The sequence below is a fragment of the Bicyclus anynana genome, chromosome 11, assembly GCF_947172395.1.
Source record: "Bicyclus anynana chromosome 11, ilBicAnyn1.1, whole genome shotgun sequence".
Taxonomy (NCBI): Eukaryota; Metazoa; Arthropoda; class Insecta; order Lepidoptera; family Nymphalidae; genus Bicyclus; species Bicyclus anynana.
In genome coordinates, this window is record NC_069093.1 from 17,351,587 (window position 1) to 17,368,337 (window position 16,751).

General features: G+C 42.6%; 1 protein-coding gene across 1 annotated transcript; it reads left to right on the forward strand.

Annotated features, from left to right (window-relative positions):
• Nucleotides 1-8,556: 8,556 nt before the first annotated feature.
• LOC112051943 (deoxynucleoside kinase) lies at nt 8,557-16,709 on the forward strand. Its single transcript, XM_024090793.2, has 5 exons — nt 8,557-8,916; nt 9,226-9,395; nt 9,698-9,834; nt 10,279-10,373; nt 15,119-16,709. Exons 1-5 carry the CDS (start codon nt 8,773-8,775, stop codon nt 15,263-15,265), a joined length of 693 nt encoding a protein of 230 aa, XP_023946561.2. The 5' UTR covers nt 8,557-8,772; the 3' UTR covers nt 15,266-16,709.
• Nucleotides 16,710-16,751: the final 42 nt, after the last annotated feature.

The following is a 16,751-nucleotide window of genomic DNA, read 5'->3' on the forward strand; positions in this document are numbered from 1 at the left end:
GATCGAATCTCGAAGAAAATTTAAGAGATCAATTCGTATCCGGGTTGGTTAGTGACGATATGAGGTCTCGTTTATTTGCTGAACCCGAATTGACCTACAAGAGAGCTGTGGAATTGGCTTTCGCGCTTGAGGCGGCGGATAGACACGCGCAAGCCAGTGTGTCATCAAGTCGGGAAACGGCTGGCGGAGAGTGTGCACCCGCGGCGGAGCCCCTGCTCCGGGTGGCGGCAGAGGGTCGCGTTGCGCGCGGCCGTGGCGGTGGCGGCCCCGGCGCCGCGCGCGTCGGCTGGTCGGCTGCGGTGACCTGCTGGCGGTGCGGGCGCAGGGGGCACGTTCGTTCGTCGTGCGGTGCGAAGAGCGCGAGACGGAGCGCAACTAACGACAGTGAAGTTCAAGTTCGCGCACGGGGTAAAATTCAATATCTTGATAGTGATAGTGCATCGGAAAGTGAAATGTTTAGTTTAAAAGTGTGCGGCCTAGGTGATCGCCCATATAGTGTGCGTGTACAGGTAAACGAAATGTATTTGGATTTCGAGCTGGACACTGGCAGTAAGTTATCTACGATTAACTATGACTGTTATGAGCGATATTTTAAAAATTGTACATTAAGGGAAAATAATGTTCGTTTACGTTCCTATACGGGAACTTTAATTGAACCGGTAGGTTATTTGTTAGTCGACGTCACACTGGAAACGTACAAGGCGAGTCAACTGAAATTATTTGTCATTAAGGACGGGGGCCCTCCGCTGATGGGTCGTTCTTGGCTTCGTCATTTAAAAATTGATGCGGTACAAATTAATGATTTTCTTTGTAATTTAAGAAATGACACCATAGTGGAGAGTCTGCGTCAAGAGTTTCCTACCGTGTTCGCGCCTGGATTAGGTACATGTTCGGTAAGGATGTCATTGAAACTCAAAGATAAGACTCCGGTATTTTTTAAAGCGCGACAGTTGCCTTTAGCCTTACGTGTGCCAGTCGAGAAAGAGTTGGATCGGCTCGTGGTAGAAGGTACCATAGTTAAAGTGGATTATTCCGATTTTGGAACCCCAATCGTGCCGGTAATTAAAAAGTCGGGTGAAATCCGCATCTGTGGGGACTACAAAGTGACCATAAACCCGAAATTGTTACGGGAGCCCTACCCACTACCACGAATCGAAGAATTATTTGCCGCTTTGAGTGGTGGTCAACAGTTTTCTAAGATCGACCTCACTAACGCGTATCAGCAATTACTATTAGATGAAGATTCTCAGCCCTATAGCGCGATATCAACACACATAGGTACGTTTGTATATAAACGCACGCCATATGGATTGAATTGCATTCCCGAGAAGTTTCAAAAGTTCATGGAGGAGACCCTGCGTGGGTTGAACGGTGTAGTAGTTTATCTGGACGACATCGCGGTGACCGGCCGGGACAGGGCGGAACATGTTGCTAATTTAAAACGCGTTTTGGGACGCTTACGTGATGTCGGTCTTAGAATAAAGTATGAGAAATGTTCATTCTTACAAGATAGTATAACCTACGTTGGTTTTGTTATCGATAAAAACGGATTACATCCAGATCCGAACAAAGTTAAAGCAATTGTCGACGCACCCGCGCCAACCGATGTACCACAGTTGCGTTCATTTTTAGGGTTGGTCAACTATTACTCTAAGTTTTTGGCTAACATCAGTACGGTGCTGGCACCCTTGCACGAGTTGTTGAAGAAGAATATTAGTTGGAATTGGTCGCGAAAATGTGACAAAGCCTTCGAAACAATTAAGAACATGATAATAAATAAGAATATTCTTGTTCATTACGACCCGACGCTGCCGTTGGTGCTATCTGTAGACAGTAGTTCGTACGGCATCGGGAGCACACTAGCACATCGCTACCCGAATGGCGAGGAGCGTCCTATATGTTTCGCGTCGCGGACGTTAAATAAGGCCGAGCGCGCGTATAGTCAATTAGATAAAGAGGCCTTAGCCATTGTCAGTGGGGTTAGTAAAAATCGTCATTATTTGTACGGTCGTAATTTTATTATTAAGACTGACCATAAACCCCTTGTGTTTATATTCGGCTCAAAATCAGGGTTGCCACAGACAGTTGCCAGTAGATTGTTGAGATACGCGGTACGATTAGCAGCGTATGATTTTGAAATTGAATTTGTAAAATCTAAGGACAACTGTAGTGACGCTTTATCGCGTCTGCCTTTGCCGTATGAACGTAGAGAGGCGGAAATGGAACCAATGGCGTACATAAATTACGTTGAAGATTCATTCCCGATTTCCGCTAAGGAAGTGGCGCGAAATACCGTGAATGATTGTGTTTTAAAAAATATCTATCGATATGTGGAAACCGGTTGGCCTTCCAAAGTAGCAGAAGTCGAAAAACCTTATTTTTACCGCAAGGACAGTCTAAGCATTGAAAAGGGGTGCCTTTTATACAATCATAGGGTTGTGGTACCAGAGGTGCTGCGACGCCGGGTGCTACGCGAACTTCACGAGGGGCATCTGGGCGTCGTAAAGATGAAATCTATCGCTAGGGGGTATGTTTACTGGCCTCAGCTAGATGCTGAAATAGAAAGTTTAACCCGCGAATGCTCCGCATGCTGCCAGCAGCGCGACGCGCCGCCGCGTGCTCAGCTGCACCCGTGGGCTTTCCCGGCGAACCCCTGGAGCCGTTTGCATATCGATTTTGCGGAATTTAGAGGTAAGCGTTATTTAATCACGGTGGATGCTCACAGTAAGTGGGTTGAAGTACAAAAAATGAACGATGGTACCACAGCCACAGCCACTATAGGTAAGCTACGCGAATTGTTCGCACGTTTTGGATTACCATCGGTCGTGGTCAGCGATGGAGGCCCTCCATTTAGTTCGTTCGAATTCGCTGAGTATATGCGTAAAAATTTAATTACACATACGATAACCAGTCCATACAGGCCGGCGGGAAACGGTGCCGCGGAAAACGCCGTGAAGTCCGTGAAGAAGGCTATGAAGAAAGCGGTGCATGAAGGTATGGATATTGATACGGCGGTCAACAAATTCTTATTCCAGTACCGTAACGCGGAACACGCGAGTACGGGAGTCGCGCCAGCTGTCGCCCTCCTGGGCCGGCGCCTGCGCGGGCGACTCGATGTGCTGAAACCGTCTGCGGCGGATCGCATGATAACTTCTCAAGAGAAATCGGGACAGCAAAAACCTGGATTGGACAGGAGCGTGGAGGTCGGTAGTGAAGTCTTAGCCCGTAATTACAGTCCGAGGCAGGACAAATGGTTACCAGCTGATGTTACGGCTCGGGAGACCCCCTGTACTTATAGAGTACGCACGTCTGATGGTCGAGAATTCCAACGTCACATAGATCAGCTGTTATCAGTGAGAAAGCCAGCTCGATACTCTTCCGTTCCTGCTATTGAAAGCTCCGCCTCTAATGAGTTTAATGAGCCAGAGGAGGGTCAACCCGATTCCAACGTCGATTCGGCGCCGTCAGGTGCGAATGTACTTAATACATCTGGTGTAAATGTATGCGACACTGCTGAACCATTTCCGACTCCGATTAATGTTACAGACGAACCGCGCACACGCCCCAGGCGTGCCGGTAGGTTTACTGGGAAATATGGAAAATGTTAAGTTTACGTTTTATCTCGTTTATTAAAACTAAATTTACTTTGCATGTTGATATATAAATTAGTTGTATCTCCGTATGATTTTGAGACAAATTGTATTGGACGATCTATCCTATAATTTTCATTATTTTTTGTTTACTATTCTTATTGCTTGCGTTTTTTTTTGTATAAGTATTTTTTTTTAAGGGGGGGCGTGTTGTATGTGGGTACTTTGGTAATAAATCAGTTATGTCACCGACGCGGTCTTTGATTGTTGCTCCCGTGTTATAATAGTCTTAATAATCGTAATATCTAACTGCCCACCGGCCCACACAACGCCGGCCCCGGGAACCCATGTACACCCCCGTATAAAAATATATGGAGATGATAATATGTATGATATATATAAATAAGTATGTATATAGTTAAATAATTGGTTTAATAAAAATATGTTTCATATAGAAACATACATTTTTTTACACTCTTCTAGAGCAAATTGTTCGCCGGTGTACCAAATTGGCGAAGTAACATTTAAAACTGTAGGTATTATTTTTTCTGATACCAACAAGCTTAACTGACAAGAAAACGAATAAAGAAATAGATCATAAGTCTTCAAAAAATATCGTAAAACTCAGGCTGTATGGTCAACGATCTTAGCTTATCACCGCTGTCACAGTATATATTTTTACTGTGCAGGTTGTGGACAACGTTTTACGACATTTTCAATTAAAGATGAATTTAAAATGTCACAAAACGTTTTTTTTTTTTTGGCATAGTAATTATATAGATTTCATTATTAAAGTAGAATTATCAAGATTTTTTAGATATAAGTACTGATATAAATACTGCCGGGCGGTTAGGGTAAAGACTCAGGCGTCGTAGAATTCATCCGAATCGATGTTCATTGGTAAAGTGCCCTGAAGGCTGGCAGTATTGCCACGTTGTATGGCAATACTCTTTCTCGGGCCTAAATATAGGCCAGCCTTCTGGTCACGGGAGGAGTCGATTAAACGCTTTGCAATTTCTTAAAAAGAAAGCGAGTACTCGGACCCCTCTCACGATGTTTTAATTATAAACTAAATTAATTATTCCAAGTCAGCGCTATGATAATTATCATCTGACATTCCATCGTCACCAGTGAGATAGACCAGTCGCGATTTTTTAGTGACTGCGTGAGATGTTACAAGTATGTGTCTGTCCTTACCGTGAAGGAGCTTGTTACTGTATTCACGTTGTGGGGTACATTGTTACCATATTCGATCTTATTCACCTTTGATATTGTAAGTCATCAAAAAGGGCTTGGACTGAGTGCGTGTGGAACACTTACAACCTTAATTTTAAGTTCACGAAGTTTGATAATGTTTCCTTAATGTAAAAATTAATTGTGTGATGATTAGCCTCTGAACAGTCGTGCTATATTTGTGGTGAGGCAATAGGAATATCAAGGCATTCATCTAGTGGTAGAATGCAAGGTACTCCTGGATAGAAATAGTTGCTCACGTCGTCAGCATAGAACGCTTCTAATGTGTGAATCACAAAATATTTATATGAATCAACAAGTAATCCAGGCCTATAACCCAAAACCTAACGCTCCGTATCCGAACAGACCGTCGAGCCAGTAGTCAACTGAATCTGATGAGGCAGTTAATCAAATCACAATTATCAAGAAATATATATTCACTTGTTTTGTTAATTAAAAAACTATATAAAAATAGAAATATTAGAAACAACAGCAGCTCCGAGAGCTCAGCGAGAGCACAAAACAATCGGATTCCACCGCCGCTGCCATTGTCTGCTCCGAATGTCAACAGCCATCCAGCCATTGTGCGACCGGCGCAGTGAGCGCCGGACTAATGACTTGTGCTTTGTGTGTGAGTGGTGGAGACGTGCCCACTAGTGTGTGCCGGATGCTTTCACGGATGACTATTTTAGGGAACTTACATAACCTTAAAATACAAAAAAAATATACATACACACGGTCGGTCCAGTAGCCTGTGTAGATTCGGTTTTTTTTTTCGTGTTGAGCAAGTGCCGATGGCTCTATGCGGGACCACTACGGCGTCACCAGGGGGTTTTTGGGCGAGCGCAGAAGCATCGCCTGATGAGACCCGAAGGCTGAAATAAAAATAGAAGACGGAACGCCTCTCTAAGGACGTCTCTCATGAGACTCGGACCTTAGAGGGCCATTCGGGAGGGGGTAACCGTGACCTTAGTGTAACAGTCCGGACGCCCCCAAGATCGTGAGTTAGAAAACTCACGTCCGGGTGACGTTAGATATCAGGGGCCTCGTCTTCGCCGGCGAAGACGCTGTGGATTGTTTTACCCGGGAAGCATTGTCGGTCGTCATGTCATCGTCTGGATCGTAAACGTTTTTGGGACGCCTCTGCTTGTTAGCGTTAAGGTTGGGAGTGTAGTTGCAGGCCTCAAACACTAGTTGCTTGGGATGGATGGCAGCTCTGTCGAAATAATTTCGAGAGAGCTGTTTCATGTTGTAGATTCGGATCACGAACCGAAATCTACGTTTAATCCAGAAATTGACCCCAGGACGGTTACAAATACTGGGTTTACAAGTTGGTGGTGTTACACACCTTTCCGAAGATAATGCCATCGGCGTCCATCCCGGTAATTAGTATGACATTTGATAATTACAGTCAAACGTTATGACTCTGCTGACAGAGCCAACAGAGACAAGAGCTGCGCACTGAGCCCGAGCTCACCGTCACTCACTGGTACGGAGACGAGCCCGGGCCTGTAGTGGAACGTAAGAATATGCTCGTGATGATGACAATGACGAAAATAATGCGTCAAGGCGACAATCACCTTTAGACGAATATAAGGAAAGCTCTGCGGATTCCGAGAAACCCCATAGCTTCAGAGAATATGGGCAAAATAAAGCGCCACGCGAACGAATACGCGCGGCGAATAAAACAAAAAGCGGGAGACACAAAACCGTATATGAAGTACCGCTTAAAATATAAATAAGCTCCGAAAGAGCGCCAACAATCGCAGCGAGCGTCGAAATGAAAGAAACACAATCATCTGCCGCCATTGTCTCTGACAATTGATGTCAACAGCCATCCACATCCACGCGCCGGGCGCGGGGCGACGCCGAGCGCCGGCCGCCATAGCGCGCACGTCGCACTGTCGCCACAGCTTCTGAGGGTTCCGCAGCGGGCAGGTAACACGATACTTAGGGTTACAGTTACAACTGTTGTCTAAAATGTTAATTAAGTAGTTTCCTTACCACCAAAATGTTTTTTTCAATCCGAGAACTCTAGAAATGCCTCGGTCCACAAGACTTGCTGTAAAACAAGGTATTTTATTTCGCATTTTTAAGGTCATTAGAATAATGAATTTTTGAATTTACATTGAACTGTCATAACTACAATTGTGTTTTCTTGCTTATATTTACTCGATACTAAACACAATCGAAGTTTTGTTCAATTTTCGCTGCAGCCGCTGAACCGATGTTACTGGGACTTTCACTGAAAGATTGACGAGATTACTGAGTAACATGCAGGCTACTTGTTTCCGCGGGATTTGTGAAATACGGAATTTCATTTATTTAAAAATACAATTATTATTAACTTAATTCAGAGACATAAGTACCTACTATTTATACTACATTTACTTTCATAAAAACGGCTAACAAAAATTTGCTAAACAGGGAGCAACTATTTGACAAGTTTTCATATAATGGTCTGTCAGTTCCGTGAGCCCTGCGAATGACAGTGATCATCGAATCTATGTACCGTAGGGTACAATGCATGGCGTTGACTTCATTTCTATAAAGCCAGGGCCAGGAAGGTTCCAGAGAAGTGTCAGAATTCCGTCACATCTGCCACCACCCGTGAACCCTAGCGCCGAAGGTCTCGGACAGTCACGTGACCCTGACCGCCGCCGCTCGCTGATTACACTTCTACAAACTGGAGTCATGAGTTTTATTTTTTAATTACTAGATAACAGAATTTCTTATATGTCCCCATTGGCGATTCTGTCGTGAGCAGGCACTTGCGCCTTTGTTTCCGAGTCTTATAACTTGGCCTCTCATTATTTTTTAGACTTCAAGGCTCCGAGTGAAAACGTTAGGTACGTAAATAGACACACATGAGTGCCCATAACAAAGCTAACTACCTAGTTACCTAGGAACCTAGGAACCTAGGTACCTAGTAGTACTGTAGGTACCTACAAGGCCATAGTCTTACTTCTCCTCCTTACGTCGTAAAGATGAAATTAAAAACTTAAATTCACCACGCTGCTTGAAAGAGGATCTGAGTGATGATATATGTTTTCTGTGGGGATGTTATGAATACCAATCAACACCCAGATGACGTGTCACAGTACCTAGGTAGTGATAATTAATCAGACAGTTTAAGTTTGTCATCCTTAGCCCACCAACCAGCATTGGAGCAACGTGATGGGTCTTAGCTCTTTATCCCCTCTGTTAAAAGGATGGAAGCTTAACCTTGTAACGCGTCATTAATATGGACTAAAAAGATACCTAATTATAAATACAGCGACCGACAGCGAAAAGACGGCTAAACTTATTTCAAAGGTAAAACGTGGACCGTATTCTAATATTTGTCTTGTAAAATCTATAAGAAAAATACGATCTATATATTTATGGAAAAATATGAGGCTTTTCCTCTAAAGCTTTAGAGGGAAAAGGCTCAATATATAGGAACCTACTCGTATTAGGGTTATTTTCTGATTATGTAAGTTAAATTATCCTTATAATTTAAATAAGTATTAGTATTTCGTGTCATTGTACACTACAAATAATAAGTTATGAGTTATTATGATTTCGCGCCATTTCTATTTTATTATGAGCATAGCCTCGTAGACTAGCGTGATTTACAGTCATAAAACCGCAATGCGCTTTCGGCTTTAAGCATACGTTTTTTTTTGTTAGCTACACTCAGGTATACGTCAAAAACATTCGACATTTCGACTGATGAGCTGTCGCCTGTCACTTTTTTATTTTGGCGCCAAATGCCAAATAAGATTGCGGATACGGACGGTGACCTTTAGGACCCTACTATTTTTCTTACTATAATTTTATTGATAAAGCAATACTCAAAAACCAGCACCCCAGTGTGGCTCAAAGATTATAATTGTGTGGCTCAAAGATCATAATTGTGGGCTCAACTGAGCAATCATTATTTAATAATAACTCATTGTTCAGCAAAATGTCGAACATAAAAACCATTACAAACGCAACGCGTGTGATAACTAAGAGGCCTTTCAGAGTCTCCATCGAGGGAAACATCGGTTCCGGTAAATCTACGTGCATTAAATACTTCGACAAATATCCTAATGTCGAAAAACACTCGGTGAGTTAATCTTCTTTACCTACCGACACGATAAAGTTGACAGCTGATATTACATGCAAAACCCACTGTACCGATTTGAGGCAATTACGCTGCGTTATCAGATATCAGAAATACAGAGCTTGGGTTTCACCACGCTGCTCTAATGTGGATTTGATTAGACTAAATGTTTCTGATGTTAGTGAAATTAAGACTCCGGGCTGACATAATTAGGTTCAGAGATTACATTTTTCCAGCTATGGAATCAAAATATATATAGACATTTAGATAATAATATTCTAGTCACACTTAGCTATTGCCTTTGCATCATAGGAGCCAATAGAGGAATGGCGCTCCGTCAGCGGTCACAATCTGTTGGGGCTCCTCTACAGTGATATGAGCCAGTGGACCTTCGCCTTCCAACACTACGTGCACCTCAGCCGTCTCAAGATACAGACCAGCCCGCCTTCCAGCCCTAACATCACTGTTAAAATGTTTGAGAGGTAACTATCAAACCCAAAGCATCACATGATAATGGTGACATTGTAATTATCTTCTTTAGAAAATAGACTTAGAAGTGATTCACATTAAAAATACCACATCTTATTTCATTGAATAATAATTATAGCAGTGTGTGGCTTCGATAATAAAAAAAAAGTTTTAATTTTCAAATTCAATTCAATAGCTCTAGCTGTATTTTTGTGCTAAAAAGCCCACCAGCAAATGAAAATTGTTCTGATGCTTCTATAGAAGTTGAAATTTTTCATGACATTTCATGTTTTAATCAAATCTTAAATGATTTCAGATCAGTGCACAGCAGCAGACACTGTTTTGTAGAGAACTCCAAGCAGCAGGAGCACCTCCAAGAGGCGGAGTATGAAGTGCTGGCGCAGTGGTTTGACTACACTGAGAAGAACTTGGACGTCAGCCTCGACCTCATCGGTGAGGAATTGTGGGAATGTTACTGTTAGACATTGCTGTTGCTATTCGCATTATTTACTAGGTATCACACTTTTCTGTGTATTGCATAATTTTTAACAGACTTTTTCGTATTCAACTTGTATGTTGAATGACAGCAAAAGACCCCCCAGTGATTTAGGATTCCCGTATGATGTTGTGTAGGTAGAAACAAAAAGCAGTGTGAATTTTCATCCAACTCTTAACAAGTTAGCCGCCTTCCATCTTAGATTATATCATTATTTTTCACCAGGTGAAATCATAGTCAAGGGCTAACTCATAATTATTATTATATCAACAACTCATTGATGCAATGCCAAATCTATTAAGTACTTGTTATATACAAGTACTTAATAGATGAAGACAATATAAACCTCTTATATCCACTACTTACCAGTTAGCACACATTTCTCTATTTAATATTTTCAGTATATTTAAGAACAACACCAACAACAGTGTGGGAGAGGATGCTGCAGCGCGGCCGGGCGGAGGAGTCGGAGGTGCCGCTGGAGTACTTACAACAAGTAACTACATATATTATGATATCAGCAGTATTAATTGATTATGAAACACGGCTAAAACTCACGTGATATTACGTCGGAGTATGCCCGACTAGTTTCGAACCCATACGGGGCCCTTAGTCATGAGCTGGTTCTTGCATCGCGGCACGATCCAAACTGCGAAGCGGCTGCGCGACGCGCTGCTGCACGCATTGCGCGCGCGGAGAGGGGTTGAGTGGTGGGGAGTGAAGGTTCCGTTACACTCTCCGACGGTTCATTAATGTCATCTTCATTAGACTCGTCTTCTTGTAAGCAAACCGAACTAATGCTATCTTGTTCCAAGTTTGTTGTATGTGACAATGAAAGAAATAGCGGTTTCCACGCTGTGGGCAGCAACCATCCATGATCCCGATTAAAATTCGGGTGACGACTAATTTCTATCGCTTCACGTATCTTACGAGGTACTAGAAACTTTTCCCTTGACAATACAGAAGCCTTATCAAAACGGATATAATGAGTCGTACCCGAAGCTAGAACATGCTCGGCTATTGCTGAACCGTCCGTGTCCACATTCTTCATGCTCCGTATGTGTTCTTTTACCCTTGTGGTGATGTTACGGCGAGTCTCACCGATGTATGATCTACCACAGTCACACGGAATCTTGTACACCCCGGGCACGTTCAGCGGATCCTTATCCTTAGGCGATCGCAGTATACTCTTCACCAGTGCAGGTGGACGAAACCGCGTCACTATGTCAAATCTCCGTTGGAGATAGTGACTGATTTTGTCCGTCACGCCCCTCACATATGTTAAGTACACTGGTGACCGGTTCACACAGGACGGTTTCCGCCTAGTTGTTGTTTGTGCCCATCTGGAACTCTGACGCCAACTATAGCCATTGTTTTCCAGCGCCTGTCTCACCACTCTTAGTTCGCACTCAATATAGGGTGGGTCACAAAGACTTAGGGCTCGATTTATGAGGCTTCTTGGTACCGACGATATCTGCGACGGATGGTGGTGCGAACTCGCATGGAGATATCTGTTGGTGTGAGTCGGTTTTCGGTACACCGTTGTATGTAATTCACCACCAGACCCCCGGATCACCATCACGTCTAAAAATGGCAGACCGCCCTCTTTTTCTTCCTCTTTCGTAAAATGAACCTTCTCATGTAGACTGTTAAGACACTGGAATATTATGGCAAATCATCCCTGTTTACAATGGCAAACACATCATCCACATAACGCAGCCAAAAACGCGGTCTATACCTCATTTTATCGACCAACTCGCGTTCCACCCACTCCATAAATATATTGGCCACTACAGGTGCAATCGGTGACCCCATGGCAACACCGTCTATTTGGCTATAATAGTCACCTCGCCACATAAAATAACCACTTTTAAGACAAAACTCACTCAAATCCAAGTAAGCCGATGGTAGTTTTGAATCCGTTATGAAACCCTTAATTAATGAAATGACTTCTTCCACAGGAACATTCGTAAACAAGGACTCCACATCAAAACTCACCATAATCTCTGAGTCACTAATAATTTCATTTTTAATTATACGAACGAAGTGTTTCGAGTCTTTAACAAAACTACTGGTATTGCCTGTAAACGGTTTGAGTAACGTCGCGAGATGTTTTGATGCCATGTATGTGGGTGAATCAATCTGACTGACAATAGGTCTCAAAGGCCAGTCTGGCTTGTGAATTTTGGGTAAACCATAGATTTTAGGTGAAGTGGGGTTGCAGGGCCGTAACTTTGTAAGCAAATTTTTATCATTAATGGACTGCAAAAGTTTAATAATTTTATTTGTATTCCGGGTTGTGGGATTATGATTTAATTTTTTATATGTAGTGGTATCCGATAACAAATGGTTTATCTTATTTTCATAAGCATCCGTATCCACAATCACGGTGGCATTACCTTTGTCTGCAGGCAGTATCAAAATATCCTCATTATTACGAATTTCCATTAACGCCGCTCTGTCACTCCTGCTCATATTCGACGGCGGTAACTTTGCTCGACGTAAAAACGTAGCTATGTCCTGTCGTAAGCATTCTGCATCACGCGTTGGAATTTTATTACGAAATATTGCGTCTTCAATACTACACACAATTGATTCCATAGGTATGTTTCTAGGTGTTAGAGCAAAATTCAACCCTTTGCCCAAGGCATTAAGACCGTTTTCGTTTAACGTTACCGAAGATAGATTAATCACTGCTGCGTCACTTTGTGTAGTACATCGCGGGTAGTCACATAAATGATGTTGTTTATTGGCTTTTGTTCTACTATCAGCTGTTAAATATTCTAGCTTCTTATTATGTACGTACTCAGAACTACGACGTATGTTATTAGACCTATTATATGTCATAGTATCCACGGCATCCCACAAATCTTGATCCAAAATTCCCGTTAACTGAAGATGTAATTCATACAAGGCATTATTAATTTGTGTTATCTTACAGTGATAGTCCCTTATGACCCGTCGTAACAACTTCTGATTGGCGGTGTGAAAGAAACTTTCGTAATCCATAAAACACTTCACGGGTTTAATACGCGCAAATTTTGGAACAACATGATTATTTCGGCACTGCACTATAAACCTCAGTCCACACTCCAATTTTACACGTTTAGATCTAAGGCGCGCGAACTGTTTCACTTTATTTTGCCATACCACGCCGTATCGGTTGGCTATTTTAGAATTTAAACTATCGTGAGTGTTATTCATATTAATTGATTATGAAACACGGCTAAAACTCACGTGATATTACGTCGGAGTATGCCCGACTAGTTTCGAACCCATACGGGGCCCTTAGTCATGACCATGGGGTCACCGATTGCACCTGTAGTGGCCAATATATTTATGGAGTGGGTGGAACGCGAGTTGGTCGATAAAATGAGGTATAGACCGCGTTTTTGGCTGCGTTATGTGGATGATGTGTTTGCCATTGTAAACAGGGATGATTTGGCCATAATATTCCAGTGTCTTAACAGTCTACATGAGAAGGTTCATTTTACGAAAGAGGAAGAAAAAGAGGGCGGTCTGCCATTTTTAGACGTGATGGTGATCCGGGGGTCTGGTGGTGAATTACATACAACGGTGTACCGAAAACCGACTCACACCAACAGATATCTCCATGCGAGTTCGCACCACCATCCGTCGCAGATATCGTCGGTACCAAGAAGCCTCATAAATCGAGCCCTAAGTCTTTGTGACCCACCCTATATTGAGTGCGAACTAAGAGTGGTGAGACAGGCGCTGGAAAACAATGGCTATAGTTGGCGTCAGAGTTCCAGATGGGCACAAACAACAACTAGGCGGAAACCGTCCTGTGTGAACCGGTCACCAGTGTACTTAACATATGTGAGGGGCGTGACGGACAAAATCAGTCACTATCTCCAACGGAGATTTGACATAGTGACGCGGTTTCGTCCACCTGCACTGGTGAAGAGTATACTGCGATCGCCTAAGGATAAGGATCCGCTGAACGTGCCCGGGGTGTACAAGATTCCGTGTGACTGTGGTAGATCATACATCGGTGAGACTCGCCGTAACATCACCACAAGGGTAAAAGAACACATACGGAGCATGAAGAATGTGGACACGGACGGTTCAGCAATAGCCGAGCATGTTCTAGCTTCGGGTACGACTCATTATATCCGTTTTGATAAGGCTTCTGTATTGTCAAGGGAAAAGTTTCTAGTACCTCGTAAGATACGTGAAGCGATAGAAATTAGTCGTCACCCGAATTTTAATCGGGATCATGGATGGTTGCTGCCCACAGCGTGGAAACCGCTATTTCTTTCATTGTCACATACAACAAACTTGGAACAAGATAGCATTAGTTCGGTTTGCTTACAAGAAGACGAGTCTAATGAAGATGACATTAATGAACCGTCGGAGAGTGTAACGGAACCTTCACTCCCCACCACTCAACCCCTCTCCGCGCGCGCAATGCGTGCAGCAGCGCGTCGCGCAGCCGCTTCGCAGTTTGGATCGTGCCGCGATGCAAGAACCAGCTCATGACTAAGGGCCCCGTATGGGTTCGAAACTAGTCGGGCATACTCCGACGTAATATCACGTGAGTTTTAGCCGTGTTTCATAATCAATTAATATGAATAACACTCACGATAGTTTAAATTCTAAAAAAGATATCAGCAGTATCTAATAGCTACTTCACAAGTTTTGGCTTGAGTACTGAGTAAGAATGTGACAAATACAGATAGACTATAATTTTTTTTAAAACAATATTTACCATGATTTTTTAATGTGACCAATATTCCGCTTCCCCTGCAACTAGTCAGAAAAGACTGCTAGGATAACAATATACAACATGACAGATAGAGGCAACTGTGATTGTATTGTTATTTTGTGGTAGAGGAAACACCTCAAGGTCCCAGGACCTGTAACCTTGGGTGTTTATTGGATCCCTTTAAAATGCATTGACACTCATCTCCCCTGACTGACTTGCTCTCTATGCCCTCACTAAATAAATAATTACTAGAAAACAACATTGCACAACATCACTAACGCGACTAGCAGCGTGACGGTGTCCACGCTGCCTAACAAACAATTGAACTCAAGACAATCACTGTTGCAACAACTTCGTACAAATACTACCCCTCTACAATAACATAAATAATGAATGTTAGTACCACCCGTAATCGAGGAATTCATAGCAAATAGTTTACAAACCACAACTATTCAGTGACGAGTCCGGTCTTTTCACCGGTTAGCTATTGAGGCTGATGCTGTGTTCCGCAGGTGCACGAGTCGTACGAGAAGTGGCTGAGCTCGGCCGACGTCGGCTGCGAGGTGCTGACCATCGACGCCGACCGCGCGCTGGCGCTCGTCGCCGACGACCTGCAGCGGTACAGCTACAAGATACTCGGCGGCAACCACACCAACTGAACCCGACTCCGCCTGAGGTTGAGCCGGACCTTGCGGAGCTTAGTGTCGCCGCACACGGGCCACACGCGACAGCCACAAACACCGCTAAAAGAAGCAAGAAGGGGCCACAAAAGAAGCTGAAATGTGTGACAGCCACTTGTGGTCAGGTCGACACTTGTGGTCGGTAGTTGCTACTTTTTTAACCCATACATGCAATATCATAATGGAGAATGTTCACTATTTTCAAATGTTGGCTTTCTGTATTCTCTGTTGAAAATAAAAAAATCTCGTGAAAGAATTATTTCGATACATTATTAAGCTCTCAAGATATGGAATTTTAAAGTGTGCGCGCGACGACAGCCCGCGTTTAATGTGCGTGACGTCATCGTACTACACTTGCACGGCCCGTTAAGGCAATTTCGTTATTCTGCCTTAGTTACTGACGAACTAATAGTTAACCATTAGTCAAAGAGTAAATTAATTTATGAGCCATTAGTTCGTAAACACGAAATTGCCTGAACGGGCTGGGCGGGTTGTACGATGACGTCACGTACAATATCTATGCGACCTTTGAATGCATGTAAAATCATAACTATTTGGTATTTCTAAATAAAACAAAAACTAGTGTATTTGTATATATAAAAGCTCTAATGTAACAAAGTTTCAAATGAATTTTTGCATACCTAGTAACATTCTCCAATAGTGGCCATTCTCCAAGAAGCTTGCAGCGGCGGTTGTAGCGTGTGGCGTCAATCGTGTGCGGCGAGTCCATAAATCAAGTATCAAATGTATGAAACCACTGGAAATACGCCCGTAGCGGCGTTTTGTGGTTGTGGCCCGTCTGCGGGAGCCCTTAGTGTAGATAGAAGATCTCTATCACTTGTTATGTTGATGCAAACATTACTGCTAGTGTTAAACCAATCGAAATTGTCTTTTTTTCGCTCCTTTACAACTGAGCATTCAGCTTAATCTCTTCTTGAGATGTGTGTGGTCCTGATGAATGTTACAGTTTAGGTTGAAATTCAGTATAATTCTTCTTTATTTTTTCCTTTGGTATCAACTGGGCTTGTACACACTCAACTAGCCGGTGTCGGCTTTATAGAAATCTAACTGTGTAGGCTGATAGTTTCTATACTCAGAGGCACAATTATCCGCCCCCTTTAATATACTCGCGTCATATTAAAGTGGGCGGATAATTGTGCCTCTGAGTATATTTAAAAAAATGAGAATGTTGTTAATAGAATACTTTGTTTTTTAAATATGACATAAGCTGAAGTTAAATATTAATAATAATGTTGTTATTGAAAGAGGCAGAAATCTTTAAATGATAAGTAGTATTTGTTATGTGCACAATGTATTATGCGCAAACAAAACGAAAACGGGTATATACATAAAGCTTAAGATAAGATTATGATAATAAATTTAATAGTATTATATTTCTATTATAAATAATTTAATTTAATTATTTTTCATTTTAGAAATTTTAAATTTTTAGTATAAAATATGG